Raw genomic sequence first — 26,864 nt, forward strand, 5'->3', positions numbered from 1 at the left:
ATTGTTATAGAAATAGAAAGATGACAGAAATGTTGGCTGTTGGAGTTATGTAATACAACAACTCCTAATTTGGGGTAAAATTACATTAAATATTAATGGTTGATAGAAAAATGATTGGGGGGAGGGGTCACAGCATTACTAATCGGTGAAATTGCTTATAAAAGAAATGCTAGAAAAATTATTAAAAGTTACACTACACAGTACCAAAAAGGACTTAAATACATACATCTGATGCATAGTAGAGAAAGAATGGTTGATCGTGCTTTGCAGAGAGGGTGATAAAGTCAGATGCAAACTTGTTGTACTGAGGCACAAGTTCAGGAAAGTAAACAGGCTGTTGTATTATCTTGTCATCTAATAGCAAGGGTAGTGGGACTACGCCCTGGTCACACATTCCATAGCACTTGATGTCTGGAGGAAAACAGGTCAGACTCTGGCAGGGACCCTTAAAGGAAATAAAAAAGCAAAATGGTTCTTAATTAATTGGGAACAGACATGAAATTATATATATAATTGCATATATACAGCTTGTTGAGATATGGAAAGAAATACAAGATTAATCATGAAAATCACATATATTGGTGATTATTATATAAAGAGTGGGTAAAGCTTGCAGATGACCAAGTAAAATATGTATCATTCTTATTTATTCTAAATGTAAGAGACAGAGTGATATCTACAACACAAATAAGTATAAATAACCAGTTTGTTTTTAAATTAAAGGCCACAGACCAATTAACAAACATAGGCTTTGAAATATATTATGTTAACTTCAACATGTTCGTTTAACAAGCATTGGCAATTGAGAGAGTTCTCCTCTCCCACTATTTCAGGGTCAGGATTCCTAAAGCAAAGAGCACAGTATGACCTCAAAGCAATAAACTTGTAAAGAATCATCAACGCCAAAAACACTGACATGAAATGGGTTGCTAAAAGGTAATTCAGGTGATGGGCCTAACACTTCACTTGCCACAGAACCCATCCAGGGGTCACATTTATAAAACTCATGTACGACAATAAAAGCCTTGCAATGCAGCTTTCCAAGTAAGGATTTATAAAATAAAATTTAACGTATATTTACAGCAACTCTGAACCACATTTCGGAGAAACAGTGAAATGATGACACCCTTGATAAAGTAGGGAAATGTAGCCAAACCATGTAAATGACGACTTTTGTGCAAAATAAATCATATTACTAAGCCATTATTATAATGTGCATAGACATCCCAAACATACTACACCTCAAAAGTCATAATTGTGATGTACAGACTCTATTTTAGTTCACTTTTAAGCAGGCCAATGCTGTGTTTTTGCACTGAAGAACTTTTTTGGGTTTCTGTCAGTTAATATTGCATATCAGTTTTTGCTTCTCATGAAACTGGTCAACAGGTCAGCAATATATCAGCCAAGATTCACTCCATCATGACATTAACCAAACAACAACAAGGAGCTACATTCAGTTTTCATTTGGTGTGGGTGTATATAGATAAAACATAACATTTCCTAATGTAATTGAAGAACTTTACTACTGATACTACAATAAGAGCACCTAGTGAGAATGAAGTTGCTTTTGTTAACTATAAGCAGATGCATTCTGTTAATGTCCAAGTCATCTGTGATGGCAAGATGAGACTGACAAACATCATGGCTCGGTGGCCTGGGTGAATCCATGATTTGTTTATTTTAAGGCAAAGTAGCTTTGTCAGATGACTTGCTGATAGTGATATATGTTTTGGCTGGCTTGCTGGTAAGGTAATTGGCTGAACCCTCAGTTTTTCATATGGCCTATACTAAAATGGCGATATTGCCATTACATGTTCCAGGTGATAATGTGTGCCTGCTCAGACACTGGCGCCTTTCCGACACCCTTGGCACAGAAGAGAGTTGCTACAATGCCGCACTCAACTGCAAAAAGAAGCACAATTCATCAGAAGGCAGGATGCTCAACCAGCCAATGAAGGTCTGCAGCACCATGACTGTATATGTACAGTACAGGGTTGATTAGCATAGTCCATGTATGGTTGTTCCAGGTTGGCAACCGGGTGGAGTTAAAGGCACATTCATGCATGCACATTTACAAGTTGATTGTGCTTTATAAATGTAAATTGCATCTGAATAGATGTATGCTAGGTTTTATAAATCTTATGTTTATTTTTTAGAGTAATCATATTTTCATGCTCAAATCCACACACAGTTTGATAAATGAGACCCCAGTACACTATACATGCAACATTGGTCAATCCTATAGCTGAGCTGCTGGTGTGACTAAATTTGACAGGCCAGTAGTAAGGACTCTCCTTGAGCACCTTAGAAAAGCAAACCTGGGACTCATTTGTCTTTTTCGTCCACAATTCCAACATCAGCACCAGTCAGGTACATGACACCGTTAGAGCACAACACAAATGTTTATACAGACAAGGTTTCAGTATTAAAGGATTTGAGAAACTTGATAATTAAAATGCAAATGAAGGTGAAAGAAATGAAAGGGGGTATGAATGACACAAAAAAAGACGGAGAAGGAGAAGGAAAAACATTTATAAAATTTACTGCCTTCAGGATGAGGCAATGTGCTATTCTGTCAAACAAAAAATGTACAGTAGGTGAATACATTAATTGTGGCAGATACGCTCAGGAAGGAGGGTATACCTGCAGACTAGTTAGCATAAGGAAAGGTCATATTTTTCTTATGTATACACTCTCTTCACACTTTTGGAAATAACAGATTTTCATATGCACAAAACTACAGAATCACCTTGCAACTAAAATTTTCCATCCTGTTTACACAATATGAACATTCGAAAGAAAACACTTTTATTATTACCATATCCACATTGCAGGATAAGTTGTTACTACTATGTAATGTGTATAACTTGTGATATAAATACCTCTTGAGACATAATACATTTTAATTTGAAGTGTGACATGCATTTCTCCCTATTGCACATGGTCAGATTCAGTCTATAGTAATTCTCTTGGTTTCAGAAATGAGAAAATGGCTGACATAACTTAACATTCTCAAACCTCCTTAATCTAATTTATTATTATAATCTAATTATATTATTGGGTCGTTCTCCTGTGCTGTTTTGCGCTGTGGTTTATCGTCCACCAAAGTATAATAAGGATTTTATAAGTGACTTTTCTGACTTCTTGGCAGAATTTATGCCAAAATATGACCAAGTTTTAATTGTTGGGGATTTTAATATTCATGTCTGTTGTACTGAGAAGCATTTGGTGAAGGACTTTTTAGATTTAATGGATTCTTTTAGTCTAATTCAGTCTGTAACTGGTCCCACTCAGGAATGTGGGCATATGCTGGATCTTGTCTTTTCTCGTGGTGTATCTGTTCTTAATCTGGAAATTGGTGATGCAGTATTTTCAGACCATATGCCCGTTTTATTTGATTTTGTTCCTCTCTGTCAATTTACTAAACCGTATGCACCTGTTCGGCGCTGCCGTGCTCTTAAATCTTCCACTACTGCTCAGTTTTCTGCTGTTTTTAATTATGAAGTGACCTCACAGCCCTCGGTGTCCTCCAATACTGAGGAGCTAACACTTCAATTTAATTCTGCTTGCCAAACTGCTTTGGACTTTGTGGCACCATTAAAAAACAGGAAACTAAAGCCCTGCTCCGAGCCATGGTTAAATGCTAATACCCGTGCATATAGACGGCAGTGCAGGACAGCTGCGTGGAGGTGGAAAAAGGACAGGTTGCAGGTTTCTTTTGAAATATTGAGAGAAAGTTGGTTGCGTTATCAGAAAGTTTTGAAAGCTGCAAGATCAAAATTTTTTTCTGAAGTTATTGGGTCTAACTCTCACAACCCCCATGTACTTTTTAACACATTGCATTCTGTACTTAATGTTCATGAACCTGTCTTTCTGGAAGCTTCTAGGGAAACTTGCGATAAATTTCTTTACTTTTTCTTGAAGAAGGTTGTAAGCACTAGGGCCCTCATTTCACCACCTTCTCATGATCCATCCATTTTAATATCCTGTTTGGCTGTGTTTGACCACTTCGAGCCTGTCACTTTGTTCTTTTTAAAGCAGCTGGTTTTCAGTATGAAGCCATCTGGCTCCCCCCTTGATGTTGTTCCTCCTCGACTTCTTAAGGAGGTCTTTTCTACCTTGGGTCCTTCTATTCTTACTATTATTAATAGTAGTTTAACCTCTAGTGTGGTGCCTAAACATTTTAAACATGCTGTCGTGCAACCACTGCTGAAAAAAACAGGTCTGGACCACTCTGTTATGTCTAACTTTAGGCCTATTTCCAAGCTACCGTTTTTGTCCAAACTCTTGGAAAAAGTCATCTATACTCAACTGAAGTCCTTTCCGGACGAACATGCAATTGTGCAAGTGTTCCAGTCTGGGTTTAAAACTCACCACAGCACTGAGTCCTCTCTGTTAAGGGTTTTTAATGATATTCTTTTGACAGTGGACTCTGGTGACTGTGTACTACTCATGCTTTTGGATTTAACAGCTGCATTTGACACGATAGACCATGAGGTCCTCATCTCTAGGCTGGAGCAGTGGGTGGGCATCACAGTTTTAGCTCTCCAATGGTTTAGGTCCTATCTTTCAGATAGAAGTTTTTGTGTCAGTATTGATGATTTTACTTCCACCTCTGTTGCCCTTCCCTGGGGGGTACCACAGGGCTCCATCCTGGGACCTCTTCTGTTCTCCTTGTACCTGCTGCCACTTGGCGCTATTTTTTGGAAACACGGTATTCCCTTTCATCTTTATGCAGATGACTGTCAGGTGTATTTCCCTCTGAAGCGCCAAGGTCCATGTTCTGTCCAGCCCCTGCTTGATTGCCTTATTGACATAAGGAGTTGGATGGCATTAAATTTTAATGAGAACAAAACAGAAGTCATCTCATCTAGATTACTGCAATGCGCTTCTTTTTGGAATTAGCCAGGCCTCCATGGCTCACCTACAGCTGGTGCAAAACGCTGCTGCTCGATTTTTAACTGGCACAAGAAAGCATGAGCATGTTACCCTAATTTTGGCTTCCCTCCACTGGCTTCCAATTCGTTTTCGAATCCATTTTAAGATCCTTGTATTTGTTTTTAAATCTTTTAATGGGTGTGCCCCTCTTATTTGCTGGAACTGCTGCACCCTTACGTACCATCTCGCTCTCTCAGGTCCGATGCAAACTCCGAGGTGATCGAGCTTTTTCAGTTGCAGCCCCAAAACTCTGGAACGATTTGCCGTTGCACATTAGGCAGGCTCCTTCGCTAGCTGTCTTTAAATCCTATTTAAAAACACATTTTTACTCTCTGGCTTTTAACCCTGTATAATATGTTGGCTATTTTTATACTTTTTATGCTTTCTATTAAGAATCTCTTCAGTTCTTATGTGTTGTTTTTCTTTGTACAGCACTTTGGTCAGCCTTGAGGTTGTTTTTAAAGTGCTTTATAAATAAATAAAATAAATAAATAAATAATTTCTGGTCCCAGGAAGTCGGAGCTTATCCCGGCAGAAACTGACACTAGACATGGCAACACATTATTGCAGACAACATTCACAGACATGCACTGGTCTGATTAAGAAATGACAATTTGGGTAGGAAGAAGAAATGAAGAGTTTACCAAGAAAAACCCACAAAGGATTTGTATTGAGAGAATGTGCAAACTCTACATATAAACTGACCAGGGAAGTTGAACCTGTTACAAGCATTAGAAACTTCACCTAAAGACTACATTTACTGGTGTAGTATAATATTATTGACTGAAACTTTAGTGTTTCAGTTTAACTACTGTTTTCTCATTGAGAGAAAAGGGCTTTATTGATAGCCGTATAACAGTAACTACATAATCATACTACATTTCATGGTATCTATATATATAATTCTCTAAGCCGCCGCCAGAGCGGGCAAGACACCCATGAAAGCACACAGGAAGGAGCCATATATAGATTCTCTAAGCTGCCGCCAGAGCGGGCAAGACACCTATGAAAGCACGCAGGAAGTAGCCACGCCCACCAATTCTAAGACCATTGGATATGACGAAAACTCGCACAGCCACACCCACCAACTCGGACGCGACGCCTCGGAAAACACGCCGGCATTTCTGTTTGTCTGTGCTACAGTCCACATGCAGCTCTGAGCCACGTTGACTTCTTTTCGGTTACGACGCATGACCGCGTGCAACATCGCAAACTGTTTTACACGCTACATACAGCAATTCGCATCCGCGACAAACATGCGTCTTCTTAGATGGTCCTGCAGGAACACGGAAAACTTTTCCACGCCCACCAACACTCCTTATTTCCTCGCTCTCTAGGCATTCCCACTGCCTGCTCATGTGCCCGGACACAACAACTCACCAACCACCCCATAAGTCGCTTTCGTCTGTGCTAGGAGTCCACATGCACTTCTGAGCCACATTGACTTTTCATTATTCTTTTCGGTTATGACGCACACACCACCATCGCAAATTGTTTTACACACCATGGTCTTAGAGTTGGTGGGCGGGTCTCCGTGAGTTGCTCTTGCGAGCGGGCACATGACCAGGCGGTGTGTATGCTTTGAGAACAAGGGTGGACGCGGCCGGACCATGTAAGAAGAGGCATGTTTGTTGCGGATGTGAATTGCTGAATGCAGCATCTAAAACAGTTTGCAAGGGGTATCCCATGGGATCCTTAAAACAATGCTTTAAAACTGAGGTTAAAACACAATGAAGGAAGCAGTCTTTAAAAACCAATAAGCCCTGTTCCTCTGTTTCATTAGCGTCTTACCTGCTTCACCGATGCAGGCCCTACAACAGTCGAGACGCTCTCTCAGCAGCTGACCTTCTCTGTGCCTGACTCCACTATAGGCTGCAACAAAATTATGAAAGTACGGGCACATTTTTTCACACAAGCTGTGTGTGTGGGTGGGTGGGTGTTAGTTAGTTAATTAGTTACTCGAAGGATTTCAAGATTTAATATGCACAAGCGGTAACACTGCAAAAGCAGCCCAAACCAGAAAAGACGGCTGGCAAAAAGTGTCCGACAAATTAAACGCGTGTGCATTGTACTTACTGAAAGCAGCGTTACGGATTTTGCAAATGTTCATTTTTTTCCCTCTGCTTAAAAAACATTCAAAAAGCGGCGTGATTATGCGGCGTATACTACACCGCGGGTTGGTATGCAGCGTGTAAAACAGTTTGTTTGTCGCAGATAATTTGCCTTTTACTATTACACAAAGACAATTTCCTGTTAATACTTCATTACATTGATATAGCGGTGTTCTCAGTATTCAAAGCACTATCCACACAGGGAGGAACCGGGAAGCGAAAGCACAATCTTCCACAGTCTCCTCACTGCAAAGCAGCAGCACTACTACAGCGCCACAAGGCAGTTAAAGAATACACCGGGCTCGATTTTCTTATCACTTCTGTTTACAGAGATCGGGTCGTAGATAGCATTGTTGCAATGTTACTTTTCTTGGTGGCTTATTACATTACGGATGTTTCACATGTTCATTTTTTCCCCTGTGCTTAAAAGACATTAACAAAGTGTTTCTCAACTGTGACTCTGGAACATCTCAGTACGCAAGCTATATTAAGTGTCAACAACGAAGACTCGCTACACCTTAATCTACAAGTACTGACACTTATCCCTACCGACGAAGTAACTTTCACCAGCACGGCCTTCTTTGTCACAGACGATCCCGGTTTCAGCCACGGACAATTATATGTTGCTGTCTCCAGAGGTCTATCTTTTCATTCACTCACAGTGATATGCACAACCGGTAACACTGCAAAAGCAGCCCAAACCAGAAAAAACGGCTGGCAAAAAGTGTCCGACAAATTAAACGCGTGTGCATTGTACTTACTGAAAGCAGCGTTACAGATTTTGTAAATGTTCATTTTTTTACCTCCTTTTAGACAACTGTGTCTTTCTGGAAGTGTTCAGCCATCAATAAATAATTATGCGGCGTATTCCTGCAGGAACACGTGCAGCGAGCGAGCGACACACACACACACATACAGGCGCGCGCGAGAGAGAGAGAGCGCTCGACACATAAAAATAATAATACTTCGTGACATTGATATACTGGTGTTCTCGGTATTCAAAGCGCTATCCACACAGGGAGGAACCGGGAAGCGAACCCACAATCTTCCAGAGTCTCCTTACTGCAAAGCAGCAGCACTACTACAGCGCCACAAGGCAGTTAAAGAATGCACCGGGCTCGATTTTGTTTTCACTTCTGTTTACAGCGATCGTGTCGGGCCCTGTGCCTCTGTTTCATTAGCGTCTCACCTGCTTCACCGATGCAGGCCCTGCAACAGTCGAGACGCTCTCTCAGCAGCTGACCTTCTACACAAGCTGTGTGTGTGTGGGTGGGTGGGTGTTAGTTAGTTAATTAGTTACTTGAAGGATTTCAAGATTTAATATGCACAACCGGTAACACTGCAAAAGCAGCCCAAACCAGAAAAAACGGCTGGCAAAAAGTGGCCGACAAATTAAACGCATGTGCATTGTACTTACTGAAAGCAGCGTTACGGATTTGGAAATGTTCATTTTTTTCTCTCCTTTTAGACAACTGTGTCTTTCCGGAAGTGTTCAGCCATCAATAAATAATTATGTGGCGTCTGCCTGCAGGAACACGTGCAGCGAGTGAGCGAGAGAGAGAGAGAGAGAGAGAGAGCGACACACAGACACACATACATACATACATACAGGCACACGCGCGTGCGACAGAGAGAGAGCGCTGGACACATAAGAATAATTATACTTCATTACATTGATATAGCGGTGTTCTCAGTACTCAAAGCACTATCCACACAGGGAGGAACCCACAATCTTCCACAGTCTCCTTACTGCAAAGCAGCAGCACTACTACAGCACCACAAGGCAGTTAAAGAATGCACCGGGCTCAATTTTGTTTTCACTTCTGTTTACAGTGATCGGGTCGTACATAGCATTGTTGCAATGTTACTTTTCTTGGTGGCTTATTACATTACGGATGTTTCACATGCTCATTTTTCCCCTGTGCTTAAAAGACATTAAAAAAGTGTTTCTCAACTGTAACTCCGGAACCTCACAGTATGCAAGCTATATTAAGCGTCAAAAATGAAGACCCGCTACACCTTAATCTACAAGTACTGACAACTGTGTCGTTCAGGAAGTGTTCATCCATCAATACATAATTATGCGGCGTATGCTATGCCGCGGGTTGGCTAGTACTGTATAAAAGATTAATTTACTAAGGTAATTTATGCGGCATTCTGAGTGGAATATGATTTGGACAATTCACTATCTTTCTGACCTGGAAAATCCCAGAAATTGAAGAAAATGGACTAGAATAACTCTTAAGAGGTATAATAAAAGTTTCTTAGATGCTTACAATTTCCTTTTAGTCATACTGTAGTAAGATTTTTTTAGTTTTTGTGAGAGTTGTATAGCATTGTGTTACTGATTGTTTGCTGTATGGTAACATACATTTACATTTTTTTTTCATTATTGTAATAAATTCATATTTTCATTGATGTTAAAAAAGCTACATTTCTACTAATAGTTCTGGTTGCTTTCATAATAATTATTGATCTTTCATAGAAATAATTGATCTCCAATAGAAATTCAGAGGATGGATATAATGAACCAAACTACACAAACATGGCTCTTGGCTAAACATTAACAACGTACAGTATGTACCTCCAACACATCTCTGTCAAATGAAAGAGTACACCAAGCTTTTCATCCCAAGATCATTTTGTACCGTTCTGGAGATCAAATCATTGTGGGGAACAACACAGTTACATATACTGTATTTATTGTCCTGTACAAAACCCAATAATGAATGAAATAAATGAAAACTGCAAAGAAAACCCCTTCCACTGTAACTAAATGATATATTGACTATGAAGAAGAAAGTAAAAAAGTACATTAAAACAAAATCCAAGTCCATTTTGAATATGAAATTTTAATGGGAGAACAGTGCACAAAAATTCAGTGATAAGGACAGGTAATTCTGAAATTAGCTCCTTATTCGGCAGGCTACTTATTTGCAGCTCCAGTTTGTGTTTAGTACACCAGCTTCTATTCTCAATTAGAAAAAGAAGAGAAAGAAGAATTTGAAACTGCTGCTTACTAAAGAATAGGTTTGTTAATATGACAGCAAGTATCAAGTATCTCGGGGTCCTGTTCACGAGTGAGGGAAGAATGGAGCGTGAGATCGACAGGCGGATCAGTGCGGCGTCCACAGTGATGCGGGCTCTGCATCGGTCTGTCGTGGTGAAAAAGGATTTCTCAATTTACCAGTCGATCTATGAGCTATGGGTAGTGACCGAATACAAGCGGCTGAAATGAGTTTCCTCCGCAGGGTGTCTGGGCTCTCCCTTAAAGATAGGGTGAGAAGTTCAGTTATCCAGGAGAGGCTCAGAGTAGAGCCGCTGCTCCTCTGCATCAAGAGGAGTCAGATGAGGTGGCTCGGGCATCTGATCAGGATGCCTCCTGGACGCCTCCCTGGTGAGGTGTTCCGGGCACGTCCAACCGGGAGGAGGCCCCGGGGAAGACCCAGGACACGCTGGAGGGACTATGTCTCCCTGCTGGCCTGGGAACGCCTCGGAATTCTCCCGGAAGAGCTAGAAGAAGTGGCCGGGGAGAGGGAAGTCTGGGTATCTCTGCTCAACCTGCTGCCCCCGCGACCCGACTTCGGATAAGCGGAAGAGAATGGATGGATGGATGGATGAATATGACAGCAAAATGTGTCTATTTTATTTGTAACTTTGTCAGTCGTGTTAGCCTTGTATCATCTTGATAAATATCTTATGAACATTTGATAGATCTGTAGCTTCATTAAAGGTTTGTACTGTGTGTTTTTGTTTGTGCGTATCATACAGTTACAGCATACGTTTTGGTAAGAAACAATTACTGCATTATTGAACTTGTGATCCATATTAATAATTACACAAATAATAGAAACACAGTACAACTCTTTAAAAAAAACAGGAATTCATCAAATATTCATAAGGTGTTTATCAAGAAGATACAAGGCTAACATTCTTAACAAGTGTACAGTAATCCCTCGCTATATCGCGCTTCGCCTTTCGCGGCTTCACTCCATCGCGGATTTTATATGTAAGCATATTTAAATATATAGCGCGGATTTTTTGCTGGTTCGCGGATTTCTGCGGACAATGGGTCTTTTAATTTCTGGTACATGCTTCCTCAGTTGGTTTGCCCAGTTGATTTCATACAAGGGACACTATTGGCAGATGGCTGAGAAGCTACCCAACTTACTTTTCTCCCTCTCTCTCTTGCGCTGACTTTCTCTGATCCTGACGTAGGGGGATTGAGCAGGGGGGCTGTTCGCAAACCTAGACGATACGGACGCTCGTCTAAAAATGCTGAAAGATTATCTTCACGTTGCTACCTTCTGTGCAGCTGCTTCCTGAAGCGACATGCTGCACGGTGCTTCGCATACTTAAAAGCTCGAAGGGCACGTATTGATTTGTGCTTGTTTGTTTTTCTCTGTCTGTCTCTCTCTCTCTCTCTCTCTCTGCTCCTGACGGAGGGGGTGTGAGCTGCCGCCTTCAACAGCTTTGTGCCACGGTGCTTCGCATACTTAAAAGCCAAACAGCCCTATTGATTTGTTTGCTTTTCTCTATCTCTCTGACATCTGCTCCTGACGCACACTCCTTTGAAGAGGAAGATATGTTTGCATTCTTTTAATTGTGAGACGGAACTGTCATCTCTGTCTTGTCATGGAGCACAGTTTAAACTTTTGAAAAAGAGACAAATGTTTGTTTGCAGTGTTTGAATAACGTTCCTGTCTCTCTACAACCTCCTGTGTTTCTGCGCAAATCTGTGACCCAAGCATGACAATATAAAAATAACCATATAAACATATGGTTTCTACTTCGCGGATTTTCTTATTTCGCGGGTGGCTCTGGAACGCAACCCCCGCGATGGAGGAGGGATTACTGTATAAGTAAAAGCCAAATTTTGCTGCTAAGCTAATATGCCTGTTGTCTTCATTCTTCTTTATCCTTTCTTTTTCTGATTAAAAATGTAAACTGCTGTACTTAACAAAAGCTTGCGGTCCAAATTAAGACAGACAGTGTCTGTTTTAATTAAAGGACAAAATAAAAAGCTCTGAATTCATTAAAGTAGCTTTTCTTGCCATTTGTCTAACTGCATAGATTGACTCCTTTGATTCCCTTCTCTCAGTTTCTTATTCCACTTTCTTGAATGAAGGCTAATATTCCAACCTTCTCTAACACTCTGGTAAACATGGATTAACCTGCTGTTCTTTGTTTATACTGCAGGAATTTCACTACCATAAAAAAGGAAAAAGACACCCCTGGCTCAACTACTGTAATAGCTGTTGTAAAAGAGTAATGTAATTATCATACAGCTTAGAAAAGCAAGAGCTGAAAAATGTTTTTTATGACTGGTCGATGTACTGATCGCTGATCGAGTCATTTGTACTGAGAATCGGCTGATTTAGAACAGCAGCTGATCGATTAAAGCTTTCCTCCAAAGTTGAAAACTAGCATTTCAGAAATGATGAAAACTTATTTTTTATAAATTTAGCTTTCTTTCAGATAAATACATTACAGAAGATATTAAGCAATATTACAGATTACAATTATGAGAAGCATTTTATTTTCTTTAATGTGATATGCATTATGGATAAATATTTTCTCTACATTCTTTATTAGTTAAAGCTATGTATTTTAAGGAAGTTTTATTTATTTCAGTATGTTTATGGTCACTGAACATTAAGTCTACAGAATTCCATTTTGTTATTACAAAATGAACAGGTACACCCGTGGTCTACAGTTTAATTATTAAAATACCAAAGTTAACATTTTAATGTTAAACATAGGGCTTCTTCGCATATGGTTATGCAGGAGCTTCTTGTAAAAGTTTTAAAAAAATAAATAAATAAAAAGAAACAAAAAAAAAAAAATCAGTATCAGAATTGACCGAGCAAGTAAAACGGTATCGGTGATCAGAACTGGCCCAAGAAAAATCTTATCAAAGCATCCCTACATAACAGAATTTTCAGGACCTTGGGGGACTGGAGTAAATTCCACCAGCCTCAGGCACAAGACAGAAAATAATCCTGGAAATGCTGCAAATCCACCACAGGGCCCTCTTATGTGCACACGACTATGAACAGAATTTAAGAATCACTAATTAAACAAAGACACACATTTTCGTGCTGTGGAAGAGTAAGCAGACTACCAGGTCCTCAGACACAGACAGAACATGCACTGTCTGCACACAGACAATGACATAGCACAGGATTCAAACCAGTGAGGTGACAGTGCTAACTACTGAACCACAGTGGAACTTAGAACAACAGAATAACAACACAACTTATAAAACAAGTAGAATATTATCCACATACAGTAAATATTGAAACAAATCAAACCAGTTGCTAAAAATATCAAAGCATTTTAACTGAAAAACGCATAAAATGAAATTATTCATTAAATAAATTTCAACAAAAACCATATTTAATCAGTACCTGGTCATGAGAATAAGGTACACCAAGAAAGGTGTCAAATCCTTGGTGAACAGGAAGAAAGGTTCGATTAACCCCAAAACCCAGATGCCATTTTCCAACCATAGCAGTGGCATATCCCAGGGGTTTCAGAATTTCAGCAATTGTAGTTTCATTGAGAGGAAGCCCACCTTTGGACCCAGGATACAGCACCCCAGGATATAGTCCAGAGCGGGTTTGATAGCGGCCTGTTAAAAGAGCTCCTCTGTGGATGAATACAGAACAATATCTCAGAAAGATGCACAACAAATGATGGATATAATTATTCACTTTTTTACTTTATTAAGAACTCATTAAAAAGTGGCTCAATTTAAACATCAAAAGTTACTTGATACTATGAAATATAAACATATTAAGACTGGGCAGAGACGAGAAGCAGCAAAACTTATAAGGTAGATATCATCCTAATCAAGCTTAACTAATGAACTTACCATCATATTTCTGAAATGAGAAAAACTACACTGGAAAAGCATTCAGTTTTCATGTTTGTGTATACTAGAAGTGTAATCATTGCATAGTGGTCATAACACGACTGTGCTAGAACACTAAAGGAAGGAAAATGTATTATAACCACCATAATAATTTTACACTTTCACAGGTATTACTTCTAGCAAACAAAGGGATGAAATATAGTTAATGACAGGCCCTTTGTCTAATTTTAAATACTGTATATACTTGAGTTTAAGTTCTCCCACTGGAAAGTTGGGTCTTGATTTTACCGAATAATTTCGGGTATTTTATAATGTCGGTCATACAAGTCAAATGTGGAAAACTCACGCTATTGATCCAAGAGATTACAATAATCTAATGCCCACCTGAGAGAGTAACCACGGAGCACACTGCCTTTTTTTCTATGTATTGTGCCTACGTGACCACATGGTAATACCTGAACTATTCCGAAGCGACGTTTGCTCCGTTTAGTGTTTTTTGTATCTCACATCCTCATACACCTTTATCGTAACAGCATGCCTTATCTACAATGAAGCGTTCGATCAAAAGAAAATATGATGCTGGTTTTAAATTAAAAGTCTTTGAAGTGGCGAAAGATGGTTGGGTCCTTTTCAATTTAACCCAAGAGAACTTCCAGGCATGTCTTGGCCGGGTAAATAACACCATAAGTAGCAAACAGTGGCATTGTTAGGGGGCTTTTGGGGCTTCAGCCCCTGATCCAAGGCGTATAATCTAGGGTCTTCAAGAGCCCCACCCATTCAATACATGTATGCCTATACCCCAGATCTTTAAGGGGCCAAGCCCTGATTTCCTGAGTTTAGTACTCTGAAAACAGCCACTGACCTTGTGAATACTCCAAGGGACCCAAATCACACCCGGTTGACCATAGTGCAAAAACTCCAAGGGGGCCAATGGTTGTCAAGGAGTAGGGACTAAGCCTGTAACACTTGCTGTAGCTAGCAACGCCCTTGGTCTTGCGTGGGATGGCAATCCATCCTTGCCTTCCATTCCTATACATACTGTATATATATGCACATTCATAATAGATAAATATATCAAAATGTTTAAACAAGGTTACAAAAACTGACCATCGCAAGTGAAGAGCACTAAACTAAACAGAACACCAAAAGGCTTGTTAATCTTTCCTTAGACACAAAAACCTATCACTGCCATTATCAACTAAACAGATGTTCACAGAACAACAGTGTCTTCAAATGCTTCTTAAACACAAAAATATAGTCAGCGTCATGAGTTTAGTAGCAGACCTGTGTGGGCAAGAAGCAGCATAGAACTTTATGATTGCCTCCACATAATATACATAAGTGCTGGCCCACTGTCTAGTCTGTAGAGAAGCATCAAAGGCATGACAAGACCAATGCCTGGACCAGAAATTGTGAAATTAAGTCATTTTCTCAGAAGTATTATTTTCCTTCCTCTGTCCAAATGCATGCTGTTTAATGGATTAAAAAGAATTGCATATTGGCCTAGTGTGGATACCTGATGAGTATATTATGTAATGTGGATTGGCTTCCCTTTCAGGTCTGGATTTTCTGTAAGCAGCTGCCTCTAGTAACAAGTACTGCAAACAAAGTAGGTATGGTAAACAGATGAATGTACATTTTAATTTATAAAATATTCAAAGGCATTCCAAGAGATGTCCCTTAGCCACTGCTGTGTTTTCTTTGCTCTGTGGCTTGAATCATTGGTTTATTGGAAGGTGAACATTTGTCTAGAGAGCTCTGGAGCAGGTTTTCATTAAAGGTATCACTGTACTTTGGTACGTTCAGCTTTCCCTCAACCCTGACTAGTCTTCCAGTTCCTGCCCTTGAAAATCAACCCCACTGAATGATGGTTCCACTTCCTTTATTCACCACTGAAATGGTATTGCGTAGAGGATGAGTGGTGCCTTATTTCCTCAAAATTTGTCATTTAGAATTGAGGCCAAACAGTTCAGTCTTGGTTACATCAAACCAAGCAATCTTGTTTCTCACTCTCTGAGAGCCTTTTAAGTACTTTTCTGCAAATTAAATGTGGGATTGCAGATGTTTTTTTACTGTGGAGAGGCTTCCATCTGCTGCCTCGCAGTTAGGGGACCTGGGTTTGCTTCCTGGGTCCTCCCTGTGTGGAGTTTGCATGTTCTCCCCGTCTCTGCGTGGGTTTCCTCCGGGTCCCTAGTGTGTGGGTGTGTGTGTGTGCGTACTGTGGTGGGCTGGCGCCCTGCCTGGGGTTGGTTTCCTGCCTTGCGCCCTGTGTTGGCTGGGATTGGCTTCAGCAGACCCCCGTGACACTGTACTTAGGATATAGCAGGTTGGTTAAATGGATGGATGGATGGATTTCAGCATAATGCTGCAACATAACAAAATGTGATAAAAGTGAAGGGGTCTGAATACTTTATGAATTCACAATAAGAATATGTGTGTGTGTGTGTGAAAGTTCTGCCCTACTTTTTCAGTTATTGCAATAACCCAGACATTAAACAGGACACACCAAGGTGCATCAACACCTTGTGTATCATTGCACTCTTTGATTCACATTGTATATACTTCTGTGCCATGTCAATGGATGGTTCATGCCTTGTGCCCAATGTTGAAGGCCCAGGTAACCCTGAACTGAATTAGGTGGCTTCAAATGGATTGATATAGAAAATTATAACAATTAAATACACAAAATGCAAAAGCACCTACTTTCATTGCCATGGTTATCTGTCAGCATGAGACAACTGAGCTCCCAGTTCAGCAATTTAAATGTGTCAATCTTATTCTTCAAAAAAATTATTTCAACAATCCAATTGTCAATAGAAGGTCTTGAATACAGAGCTCTATACACATTTTAGAATTTTTAAACAACTACCATTTAAAAAGTATCTGTGAATTTAACAAGCATTCTGCATGATACCAATTACTTACATTTTTAATTTTAAATTTCCACTTCTATATTTTCCGCTTTTACACATCCAAAAGCCACTTGGGTTGGCAAAACAGATGCCCAGTAGAAGTTACTGAAATGCCAACAAAAGTCTCACATACAACCAGGAACTCGTGTCATCTCTGCCTCTTGCACATTCACTTCATCACAGATTAACTCAACACTGGGACTACTTTCAGAAATTGTATTTTTAAGAAATGTTTACTACAATTAGCCACAGACCCCACGCAAATAGCTTCTAAAGATAGGACATCAATTGATGTAATTTTGACATTGTTTGAGTTGAAATCTGGTGCCACCACAAGTCTGTTTGGGCTTAGATCTTTAACTACATAACTGTCTATATATATATAGATATAGATATAGATATATAGATATACTGTATATATATATATATATATATATATATATATATATATATATACACACACACACACATACATACATACACACATACGTACAGACATATGTACATGGCAAACCATTGAGCTGAAACAGTTTGCTGTTATTAAAGTTAATGAAAAGATACAAAAGCAAATAAAACAGAGGTTTCCATTGATCTTGTAGGATGTAGATGGAGTTTTGTTGTTTTTTTTGTTTTGTTTTTTTAATTATTCCTGGATGTGATTCACTGACCAACTGACATGGAGGAGAGGAAAACAAAAAACTCCTATAATGAGCCAAAGAAGAAAAAGAAACATCTGGAGGACCACAGTCAGAAGACAGAAGTGAGCAAATCAAATACAGTAGGTCTGATGGTGAATATGACATAGTGTTAAAATATTTTAAAAAGTTATAGCTGTCTTTTTGATGACAAACAAAATTTAAATATGCTCCAACATTCAAAGCTGTCAATTACATCCCAAATGAACATGAAAATTATTGCATATGTCTATTATATATTTTAAAAAGACAAAACTTTAAGCATAGCTGTAATTACTGCACAGTTTGTAATGATGAAGGTGGTTTCTGAATAAAAAAAAATGAAAAGGAAATGTGGTAGTGTGAGGCGACAGTAAGATCTTTTAATACTAGAAGGATTGGATTCAGAGCCAAAATACTGTGAAAATAACTCAAGGAAGAAAATACACTTTTTGTCATTTGTTGCCATCAAGTGGATAGAATTGTGAACTACAGCTAAGAAAAAACATTTGCTTGTTCTTCAGTCAGTTAAATAATGTTGGAAAACTGATGTCTTCAGTCTTATTTCAAATGACATCCCTCCATCTATTTAATACTTCTTTTTTCAGTAACTAAACCACACAATGCACAGTGACAACAGCTGGCTTTCTGTTCTGAATAGAAACCCAGTCATTCACTATTGTGGCATAATATAGTTGCTGATTTACAATGGTTGTTTGTTACTATGCTTCCTTAAACAGCAAGAAATATGCATATTTGTGCAAATGTCATTTCTGGGCAGTTTTTTTAAATAGCATTGCTTCATAGCTGTTATCAATTTTAGTAGCAACATAGGACATAATGATGTGACAAAGTGGCAGAGTGGTCCCTGAACACTTGCTAGTTAGGGTGACTGACCATTCCACACTGGACATGTTTGGGCGTTTGTAAGTGTACAATATGATGAACTGGCACCCTGTCCTGGCTTCATTGTGCCCAGTCCAGCCAGGTTAGGCACTAGCCTCATGACCCTAAAGAAGATTAAGCACATTGGAAAATGGATGGACAGATGAATTTACATATGACATCCATGCAGCATTTAAGTGCACAATGATCCAAAGGTGAATGTGTATACAGTAATTCATTCTCAAAATTCAAAACATATTAATTGCCTCTCTCTTGATTTTGGTCATCTTAATGAAAGAAAACCTCTTGGAAAAATAAAGTAGACTAAGAAAATGTATACTTTTTAGAGAAAAACTCATAACAAAAAAACTCTTTGGAAACAAAAGTACTGTATCAAGCTTTATATACAGTATGTGAAAACCTGCACTCAAAGGCCAGTTTAGTAGGTTCATCGACACATTGAAACTCGGAGCCTACACCTCCAAACCTAACTTTATACTGTATACAGCATGGTCACTTCAAGTGTGGTAGCAGAAAATGCTATGCAGCGAGGGTGTTGCATAACATACTGTTCATTCTGCCTTTAAGTTAAAAATCATGCAGCATAAGATGAAAATGTTTACGGAGATCATTTAAGCTCTAGTGATGTGATACGAGATCTTGCTGTTTAAGTCCTTATGTCACTTTGTGTAACTAGAAGGGTATTTATTCCTTTATCTTTTGTCTTAAAAGTTGTTGCATTATATTAGGAAACTGAAGTAACTGCATGTGCAAATGATGAATGATGTAGTGTGTTTTCTTATAACTTGACATAGTCATAGACAAACAATTTTTGCCAAGTTTGTTAATATTATAAAGCCCCGGAGTGACTTCTCAAAACTGACTTGTCAAGGCCCCTTTTCCCCATTTCAATTACTGCACACCACACGTGACTGCTGGTGAACACATGCAAACTCCAAACTATTCTGCATTAAGCCTTTAATTTCAGGAATTGAAACTACACATTTTAGGAAGTGGTTGGCGGATGTGAGATCTTGAAACAAGTGAAAGGTCCACTTTGCCTTAAACGTTTACGCTAGCTAACACTGTCAGGATAAAATATGGCAGTTCACTTGAAACACTTCTTTTCCATTTCCTTGCATGTCATTCACCACACACAACGTAAAGCTTAACTCCTAGCCTCAGACTTTACAACAGATTTTTTCCTCACACAGTTAAAAGGACAGAACTTCGTCCACTGAATACCTAATGCTGCAAACATTGGTATTTAAAGTTGTTGCCTACCTGGAAGGAGTGCATACGGGGCTGGCGCTATAGAAATCGGTGAAGCGAAGTCCATGTGCCGCTAATTTATCCAGATTTGGAGTACCAGAAGTTGGGTGCCCGTAACACGCTAAATCTCCATATCCTAAATCATCTGCAAAAATCAAGATAATATTTGGACGTGTTGTGAGGCACAGCGCCCGGCCTACTATAACGAGCAGGCAAACGATCACACAGTGCATGTTGCTATTACGGCATTTTCTGTAGTATCGATTCATTTTCTTGACATGGGAACAGAGTTTTACGGGCCAAAACAAACTAGCGTGATTTTTCCGTATGTGATTAAATGAAAAAAGTTTCCTCCTTCCAAAAGCAGTAATGTCTCTCTTATAAACGTATTTTAGCCGCTCTTCATTGAACAAGTATTTGCAACATTATTTCCTTAAATGCAAGTTACAAGAGACAGAACGCGACTCCGATTACTGTAGGGCGAAGCAGATCATATGACGCAGCATTGCCTCCACGTGGTAAACGTTTTGGGCAAGACGGTTTGTGGGAGTTGTAGTTCAATGACTTGGCTTTGTTTAACTCTACCCTCGAGTTCTCATCCTTCCAACCTGAATTTGAGACTACAGTAATCAATTCGAGGGCATCTGACGGCGGAAAATGTAAGGGTGGCCACTAAAAGAGAAAGCATCGTATTCCATAATATAGATAACACTAATCAATCCTGAGAATGTTCAGATAAAGAAGACATGTTTTGAGGGAAGGTAGTTATTTCGGGTAAGGAAGGAAGCCTTTTTCAAGCAAGGTAGTTATTTATACACATTAATCACGGCGACGCGTTTATGTTGTTTAGCACGTGCGAGCTTTTACTGTTAACAACCCTATCAAGCTATGAAAAATAATGACTCATGTTCACAAATGCTGACTTTTAGAAAATGATGACGGCTGTACTACACAGGTTTCTTAGAGTCTGTTTCGTTTTTGCCAGGTCATGATATGGGCACAGAGTTCATATGGCAATTGTGTTTTTTACAACAGAGACCGAAAAGACTTCCCTTTAAAATAAAAAGGTGACATGTTTTGAAGACAGGACAGTCGCTGTGTACACTTATTTTAATTTTAATTTTCGTATGACCTTGTTATAGTTCATCATGATGAGTTTTTCCCAGTAACTTCTTTTTGAGGAATACAATTTGGGTTATCTAGATTCCGAAGATACTCTTTGCACAGAATCTGAACTGACATTAACTTGATTGCCTGATTGCTTTGAACACAAGAACCATGGATGCAATGTACAGAATTTAAGCCGGTAACAAACTAGCTTGCTTGTATACAACTAAGTCCAACTTTATTGGCAGCATTATACAGAATAAAGTCAAATGTGTCAGAATGAAATCAAATGAGCTTTTCTTGCAATGGATGAAAGAGTCATCAAGTATTTTCTTTTATTGGATGGAACATAATGCATCATGCTTGCTTGTAATATACAAAATGAATGCCAACTTATTAGTCTATTCAAACAGAAAAAAGGTTACTCAATAACATAAATTGATCAAATGTCCATACGTTTGAGTCCTAATGGTAGCGATTGTTACAAATAGTGTCCTGAGATTTTTCAGGTGAGGAAGGCAGACGTTTTGAGGTATATTTAGTAATCAAGGTGCTGAAAAGTTTCAACATTGCATATTTATTAGCACATGCTAATAAGAATTTCACTATACTTTGCACACATGCCACAATAATGACTCCATAACCCTATAAATGCTATGCATAAGCACTTTAATGAACAGAATGCTATGGAACACCATCATTTTATGATTCTATACAACGAAAAAAAGTTTCTGTTGAACTGCAACTGCGGTATTAAATTTAAATTCATGTTGCATGAATTGTTATAGGTCTGAATTCTAGAAAATGCACATAATGGCAGAGTGAGCTTCCAGAATATCAGCAGACTCTGCTAACGCATCACCATTTTCTCCTCTCGTATGTCACCTGGAAGCTAACTCCTGGCAGCAAAACAGTGATGTTGCATCTGTTAGACACCTGGGAATTCCCAGTCCTTTCTCACTATTTCATTCTGTTTTGCCACTTGAGGTTGTGCACTATGATCAATATTATCTTTCACTCTGACCCTGCCATTATGCTCAGTCTGGTATATGCCTTTCAATCACTGTTTCTTAACCATGTTAGGAATGAGACCTCTTTTGATTTAAAATTTCTCACAACTCTCCTATGAAAAAAGTGATACCCCAAAACCGAATCAGTCTCATTAATGATGAAGCAACTGAAATAAAAAAAAAAATCCTGTTTTACTATCAGTTTCACAATAGGTTCAGCTACTTAGTTGCATGTTCGTTATAGCAAGTCTCTTGTGATTCCCTACCACCACCCTTTGACACCTCGCAACTGAGATCAGACCACCAAGTTATGAACCTTCTTTGATGTTTGGTGTCTTTTGGTGTTCTTTGAAGTTTGGCTCTGTCAAAATTTACAAGGTCTGCAACACCAGCCAGACAGGTCTGTACATACAGCATGTGTTGTCACATCATGAGCGGCAGCAAGCCAGTCATTCTTAGTATAGCACAAATGAAGAGACCTGCTTTTGTTTCTTGCCTTTTGAACTCATTTTTTGTCATTAGCCTGCTATCAAGTTTAATTTTCAGATTCTCTTTCTCACTCTGGCTTTAAAACTGAAAGAAGAGTATTCCCCCAGTGTCCTCTCTAAATTTTTGCTTTTCTAGCCCACTTTAGCACACTAATTACCTCTCCTGAGTCCCAGCTAAATTGTTCTGCTACACAAGATTGGATTATATACAATTACAGTATCAGTAGATTTGTAAATTGCAAACAGGAGCAATACACTAAAAATACTTCAGCAATTTCAACAGCTGTCTTTTTTATTCAATCCAAAATCTACTAAGAGTCTAGGCCTAACAGCAGTACAAGAAAGCTAATATAAAGTTATATTTCATAGTATTTTAATTAGTTCAATTAGTAGTTTAAAAAGTGACATGTCTGAAGCATTGCTGACCAATGAAAGTTCACAATTTTGTCCAATTACTTATATGTTGGATTATTTATTTATTGTTTATATGGAGTGCATTAGCTCTTTCTCTTGTTCTCCTGCAGACCATTCTTGGCCTGGCCCCGATGATGTCACTTCCAGTTCCAGGCCCAAAAACATCACTTCCGTTTCTGGCTCCTGATGACGTCACTTCCTCTGCCTACCCTTAAAAACCACCATTTTCTACCTGTGAATCAGATCTGTTTTGAACTCCAATATACCACTACTTTTTTTTGTGTCAACAACCTACAATATATGGGGCGGCTACCCTAAACCTTTTTGTGGCTCCTTGGTGTGCTTGTTGTGACAATCTTCACTTGTGACCAGAATTTCTGCTTGTGGTGCACTTGTCCAAAAAAAAAAGTTTAAAGCCAGAAACCGTGGGTCTATGTGGGGCACAAACTGAAGATGCAGAAACTTTAGCATGCATGATGTATGCATACCTGCACACATGTGTAAAACAGATAGTTGCTGCAAAGTTGCAGATGCACATCTCAGTTTGGGGAGTATGTGTTGTATATAAGTCATTTGTGACATATAATAAAAAATAATAATAATAACAACAATACAGTGTTTTTCATGATACTCAACCAAATTGTACATAAATAAGTTAAAAACAGAACAATAAAACAGATAAATAGAAGAGTCAAAACTAAAAACAAACAATTAGCACATTACACTTGATTAAAAAGATATGGCTTTAAATTAGCTTGAAAAGCAGTAATTGTAGAAGACTGTCAAACATAAAGAGGTAGGGAGTTCCCTAACCTTGGTGTTGCAGTAGTAAAAGCTTGATCACCCAGTGACTTGTGTCATATACATGTGCTTGGAGGGCAGCTTAAGGGTTCGGGTGATAATAGTTACACCTTGGACCAAGGGTTGGCGCTGTTTGCTAATGTCTTCTCTCTTCCTCTCTCTGCAGAATGTGAGACTAACAGGTGCTCATCCTATGACATCAGCCTACCTGGACACACCCCTTCCTGTCTGGGAGCCATATAAGCAGCAGCAGCAGTTTGGCCATCTTAGGGGAGCCCCATCTGAAAAGACTCCTTCACATTTATTGCATCTTTCCTTGATTTTTTTGCCTTTAATTATACAAGGTTACCTGGTGGTGCCCCAAACCTTACATGTTGTTGTATCTATTATTTACATTTGCTTTTATTAATTCTGCATTGGATGAATGCAGATTGTGACATGGTGTATCTCTTTGTAATATGCCATAAATACAAATTGGAGTATTGTCAAAAAGAGCTTTATACAGTATACAAGCAAAATAATCTTACACAAGATATTTATAATACTGTATTTAACAGGCAGTCAGTACAAGGAAAGATTGGAAACTGTTATATGATAATGTGAAGGTGCTTCTTATTTCTACAAATAAAGTGAATGTACAAATTTGTTCAATTTTATTTTTTTAATTACTTGTTGTGGAATCTCAAAAGCAAGTGCATAACATGCCAATCTAAGCAGTGCCTTTTTTTTGATAAAAACACTTTAGCAATAAATGTTTTAATAAAAAGGAATTCAATGTGCTTTTTATGTTTTCTACATTTGGAAGAACATTTTGTTTCTCTTTTTGTTTCATTTTTACAAATCTTGAATACAAAGTATGGCATTACATTTTTATAGAACTTACAATATAATAGAAAAATAATGTATGTTTGGATTAATTTGTTAATTATACAGGTATACCTGTCTAGTAGTATATTACAGCTCCATTGACCTACAGAACAACTTGAATTTGTATGGACATGGACTTTGCCGGGTACTGGATGCATTCTTCAGGAATGTTATATAATGCAGAAATGATTATATTGCATAGTTCCTGCAGATTGGGGTAGCCCTTTCCACCTCATCCCAAAGACAGGTTTGAAGTCTGGGTACCGTACAAGCTACTGAACTATTCTATAAGAGCTGTCATATTTCAGTATGACCCCGATGCTCTTGGACGATTCTAGAGTTATGTGAGACATGTCTGCCAATGTGGTGGTGTTAAAGATACTGAGGATTTGGGAACAGCAAGCCGCAGCATGGTTCACCCAAGACGAGGCACAGTTTGTGTTGTGGGACATTACGGCAGATGACACGAGGTACTACTAAGTCGTTGCAGATCTCAGCCCTCCACAGCGTCTAGGGTGGTGAGTCTGTTTGAAAATCTGCCAAGAGATATATGGCCTCTGGAGTCAGAGTGGGCGCAGCGACTACTATCATTGCTGGGCCTTGGACACGCAAAACACTCCGAGTTGATAGACCACATTTTAACTTTGCTAGGCAGCCATAAGCACTGTTTTATATTTAGAATACTGTTTCTGCAACAGATGCTGCAACAAGTGCGCACTGCCCTGGCCAACGTGACCATCGTTGACTACCGAGAGTTAGCCAAGATGACCGACAGCCTGCACTCTGCTTTGCAGAGCTACCTTTTTCCTGCAACCCTTTTATCTGTTCTTTCTTCATATCACCAAAGCCAAACTGAACAATCAGATTACTCTGAGAAACTGGACACCTAGACCTTAACATTTTGTTATAGTAGATTCTTGCTTTCTTTGCTTCTTACTGTGCTATAAGAAAATATTTCTTGCTTTTCTAGGAGAAACACTGATTAAGTCCTTTGTTAACAGAGATTTTCTAGCATAGTGGGGGCAAAGCTCCAAGTTAAACACTCCTTGATTTATTGTACCAAAACAGTATGATCTTAAAAGTTTCAAAACATATTACCACACATTGGCAATTGAGACCTGCTGGGGGGAAAGAAAAAGGTGCTTGAAATTGCCTACCCATTAAATTAGGGCTTCATTTTCTACCCTCACATTTAAATAAGAAAATGAGATCACACATAACATTTAACTTTATATTTTGTTTTTTAAAAACTGTTCACATACAGTATAAGAAGTCTTCCTTCTTTTAACCAGGTATTTATTTAGGACTTTTAATGTGTTTGGACTATTTTGAGACTTCACATAATACTTAGTGGTGTGAGGAATGTTTAAGAAATATACTATTTATGTGTATGCTTACTGATGTAAATTAAAATATATTTAAATTTGCTATGTAAATGAAAGGACAACTACTCTGTTCATTTCTCCAGTCTGCTATGTTGCATCAAAAATTACATTCAAGTGTAAAAAGGAATTGGAAAGGTAACAATTGGAAAATTAACAAAAAATTACATTTTCAAACCCATTGAATTCATTTCAGAGACATGGGGTCTGGAAGCCTATCTTGGCAGCAATGGGTGCAAGAATGGAACCAACCTTGAATTGGACACCAGTCGTAGGACATTTTAGTGAAAAAGACATGCATTGATTTTGCCATGGCTTCTTTCAGTGTGTGCATGTGTGATATGCATTTCTTTTAAATTAAACATGTTAAAATATAATCATACTTAGTAGTGTGAGGAATGTTTAAGACATATACTATTTATGTGTATGCTAACTGGTGTAAATTAAAATATATTTAAATTTGGTATGTAAATGAAAAGACAACTACTCTGTTCATTTATTCAGTCTGCCATGTTGCATCAACAAGAGCACATGGAACTCCACAGTGTAAAAAAAAAGGACGTCTGTGTTTGAAGTTTGTTTATAATGATGGCTCAGGACTCTCTTTTATTTACTGAGTACTTTCCACAAGACCACACAGCAGCTGAACTCCAGACACACAGGAGCACCACAATTCCTGACCTTTTCAACCCTGGTACTTCTGAAGTATGGGCCTTCATAATCTTCCACCTTTCAAACATCTGCATGCTTACACATCATCTGGAGTAGATAACAGCCAGAGCACTAAGAGCATCTCAGCTAAGTGTTGTGCTCATTTAACATCAGTTCACGTTTATCAAGGGTCTCCTAGCAGAGCTCAACTGATAATTTGTTTTCTAAACGATTCTTTAATACAAGCTAATTATAAAATTAATTTGTGCTGTTGTTGTGGTTATTTTGCAGCTTTCTTTGTTTTGAAGCAGCACAATAAGCAGAACAACTTTTTCACAGTACATTTTCCAGCTTTGAACCTGATCCATTCATGGACATAAAGCTCCCTGCCGGACACACCTAGTATCAACGTCTTTGGGGTACAGAAGGAAAGCTGGAATGTCCAGAGAAAAACCACACAGACACAGGGAAC

General features: G+C 38.8%; 1 protein-coding gene across 1 annotated transcript in view; it reads right to left on the reverse strand.

Annotated features, from left to right (window-relative positions):
* Positions 1 to 20,147, reverse strand: part of arsa (arylsulfatase A) — a 32,804-nt gene extending 12,657 nt beyond the window's left edge. Inside the window, exons 1-3 of the mRNA XM_028815258.2 lie at positions 19,685 to 20,147; positions 13,463 to 13,703; positions 227 to 445 (exon numbers count right to left, since the gene is read on the reverse strand). Coding sequence (XP_028671091.1) covers positions 227 to 445; positions 13,463 to 13,703; positions 19,685 to 19,941 — 717 coding nt within the window. The 5' untranslated portion in view covers positions 19,942 to 20,147. The remainder of the gene's footprint in view (positions 1 to 226; positions 446 to 13,462; positions 13,704 to 19,684) is intronic.
* Positions 20,148 to 26,864: the final 6,717 nt, after the last annotated feature.

This window comes from Erpetoichthys calabaricus, chromosome 1 (genome assembly GCF_900747795.2).
Source record: "Erpetoichthys calabaricus chromosome 1, fErpCal1.3, whole genome shotgun sequence".
Classification (NCBI taxonomy): domain Eukaryota; kingdom Metazoa; phylum Chordata; class Cladistia; order Polypteriformes; family Polypteridae; genus Erpetoichthys; species Erpetoichthys calabaricus.